This window comes from Leiobunum rupestre, chromosome 8 (assembly GCF_980474605.1).
Source record: "Leiobunum rupestre chromosome 8, qqLeiRupe1.1.hap1, whole genome shotgun sequence".
NCBI classification, from domain to species: Eukaryota; Metazoa; Arthropoda; class Arachnida; order Opiliones; family Sclerosomatidae; genus Leiobunum; species Leiobunum rupestre.
In genome coordinates, this window is record NC_143391.1 from 59,406,733 (window position 1) to 59,409,687 (window position 2,955).

The 2,955-nt window shown below is 36.1% G+C and overlaps 1 protein-coding gene across 1 annotated transcript; it reads right to left on the reverse strand.

Annotated features, from left to right (window-relative positions):
- Positions 1-1,280: 1,280 nt before the first annotated feature.
- LOC149933808 (uncharacterized) lies at positions 1,281-2,276 on the reverse strand. Its single transcript, XM_090157442.1, has one exon. The coding sequence runs from the start codon at positions 2,274-2,276 to the stop codon at positions 1,281-1,283; it is 996 nt and encodes a 331-aa protein (XP_090013568.1).
- Between the last annotated feature and the right edge of the window lie 679 nt (positions 2,277-2,955).

Genomic DNA, 2,955 nt, shown 5'->3' on the forward strand with positions numbered 1-2,955 from the left:
TTATATGAAACTTAAGGAAAATTTATTAACACTCAACATAAATAAAACTAATTACATTTGTTTCTCCTCGAGAACGACTATAGATTTGTTACATGAATAAAAAATTCACGAAAATAATAATTGTAGAAACTGCACTGGATGCACTGGAAAATGTTTAAAGTTAGAAAGAGTAAATAAACTAAAATATCTGGGGGTAATAATAGACAGTAATCTAAAGTGAAATGAACATGTGACCTATATCACTAATAAAATTCGACTATGCATAAATTCCGTGAAATTAAAAACTTTCTAGAAATACCGTGGTTAAAAACAGTATATTACGCCCTAATTCAATCAATTATATCATACGGAATAATCGGCTGGGGTCGTACTTATGAAACTACATGCGTACCATTAGAAATATTACAAAGAAAAATTCTACGCATATGTACGAAATTATTATTACCCAAATCAATTACTATATGATGAATTTAAAGTTTTTCTGCTAAAGAAATTTTATTATACACTTTCAAACACAAACAACTTATCGACTTGACTAAAACTTACCACAACAGATATGTAGAAGTAGCCAAGATCCTATAAAACGATCGGTCAAAAACATGCTCGCTATCTAGGCCCTAAAATATATAAGGCAAAAAGTTTTGATAAAGTGTAACAAAAGATGATAAATTTGACTATTGAATAAACCGGCTGTATTCAATTGATTGCTATTTCCACATTTTTAAATTTTCATGGTTACCTTCTCTGGTTTTATTTAAGAAAATAAGATGTTAATTAGTTGCATATTGTTAAAATGTTAAGGTGTTGGTTGCACGAAAAATCTTTAGCGATAAAAACGAATGAATGCCCTAGACGTTCTCTTTAAAAAAAATGTCATTGTCGAAACAAATTTCAAGTCTAAGTGTACTAGTAAGTGTCACACTTATTTGTTACTTCAGGTCATACGTTTTAAGCATCGCGTATTACACCGATAAGTGTTATAATATTATCGATGTTTGTTTTCTTTATACGAATTTCCGTTCTAATTTGATGTTAGGCTTAGCGTATTTTTATGAGTTGCAAATTAAACCGTCGTTCCTTATTTTAAAACAATTATTTATTTTCTACTTTTAAAACGTGGCGCGCGCTTACAGATGCCGCGTGTGCTTTTTTTATCTTTTTAAAATATATATTTTTTTGAGGATATTACATGTCCCTTCTTCTTTAAAAAAAAACGTAAATAAAATGTTTCTTAATCCAGATTTTTTTATATATATATATATATATATAAGTAATTGTAGCTATTTTGTAGGTCGCTGGCGATATATACCGGCGGTGGGGCGAAGACTGTAGTTATGTTGAGGTCGTTGTTGGATGGCTTGTTGAGGTCCTTTTTGGATGGCTTGTTGAGGAATGGGAGGAGGAATGTGGGGTGGATTGTTGGTTGGACCGGTTTGTAGGTGTTGTATGGGGTTCTCGTAAGGGTCGTCGTAGATATCAGAACTTTTGTATACGCCGGAAAATCCCTTTAGTGGTTTTAGCATCGAAGAATTTCGAGTTATCGTTCTTCCGTCCTTACTTCTGATAGTAATGTTTGAGTGGTTGATATTTATTACTTGCCATGGTGTAGTGTCGAAAAGTGGGTCGAATTTGGATCGCGAAATTAACTTTGGAAGAACGAATTGGCCGACTTCGATGTCATGGGGTTTACTGTTCTTTCGTGTGTCTGAATAAACTTTCATTTGAATCTTCTTGTCGGTATCTCGAGTGCGAACTGCAGAGTCTTGCGGTGGTGGTTTGATTATTGTGGGTAGTTTGGTGTTGAAGTCACGTAACGCGAATAAAGTAGCTGGTGATTGACCCGTAGTTGGGTGTGGTGTGCTTCGGAAATTCATTAAGGAGATAGGTAGAATTTCTTTCCAGTTTTTTTGGTCGATGAGGGCCGTGCGTATGCTCTTTGCTAGCGTAGGCATCTGTCTTTCAATAAGACCATTTGCTTGTGGCCAACGTGGGGTTATTTTCTCATGTTCGATTCCGTATTCTTGTAGGAACCTTGAAAAGTCCTTACTAGTGAAAGGTGATCCATTATCGGATTTTAATTTCTTGACGATTCCAAATAGACTGAAAATGTTTTTTAGCGCAATGATTGCCGGTTTAGCTGCGGTAGATGAAAGAGTTGCTGTTATCGGAAAACGGCTGTATTCATCTGCAATAATCAGAATGTATTCTCCCGTTGGTAGGGGTCCAAAATAATCAATGGCAGCCGAATGCCACACGTGTTTTGGTAACGGCGTCATTGATAATGGTTGGTGTTGTAGATTGGAGGTCGTCGCTTGACACGAGATACAGGTTTCGACGAGTGACTTAATATTTTTATTGATGTCGGGGAACCAGACTTTGTCTCGTAATAGCGGTTTCGTGCGGACGATCCCTGGATGTCCTTCATGCGCGATACAAGTAGAGAGTAACTAAATATGAACGCTTTTTTCCAAGATGGCCGCCAAGATGGCCACCAAAACAACCCCCCCATCCCTCCAAAATATTTTCAAAAAATTTTTGTCCTTGGAAAATATACTCAAAGGTTTTTAATTTAAATCTCAAATTTCACCTTGAAGATGATCTTTGACCTCGACGCCTGACACCTGTCCACAACCACTAAGCCTCGGTCTATCAAATCAACAAGTTTGGTCACGATCGGACAAGGTCGAACCGAGATATCGGCGGTAATATGTGACCCCCCTGATTAGATCAACTTATTTACTTTTGGTGTCACTTTTTTCGTTTTTTCGTTTTTTAGCGGTTTAAAATGCTAATTAGTTATTTGCGAGATGGGGAAACCTTCGCTTTATATCCTTGGCAACGTTTGGCCACACCCAATCACGTAATATCCAACTTACCCCTGTTGAAAATTAAACTTTATTTACTTTTTGGAAATAAATAAATAAACAATCAATACATAGTTTGCATCCCTACGTC

What these genes read in the sequence shown, in the direction of transcription:
- LOC149933808 (XM_090157442.1), bottom strand. Translation starts at nt 2,276, where the DNA reads ATGACGCCGTTACCAAAACACGTGTGGCATTCGGCTGCCATTGATTAT.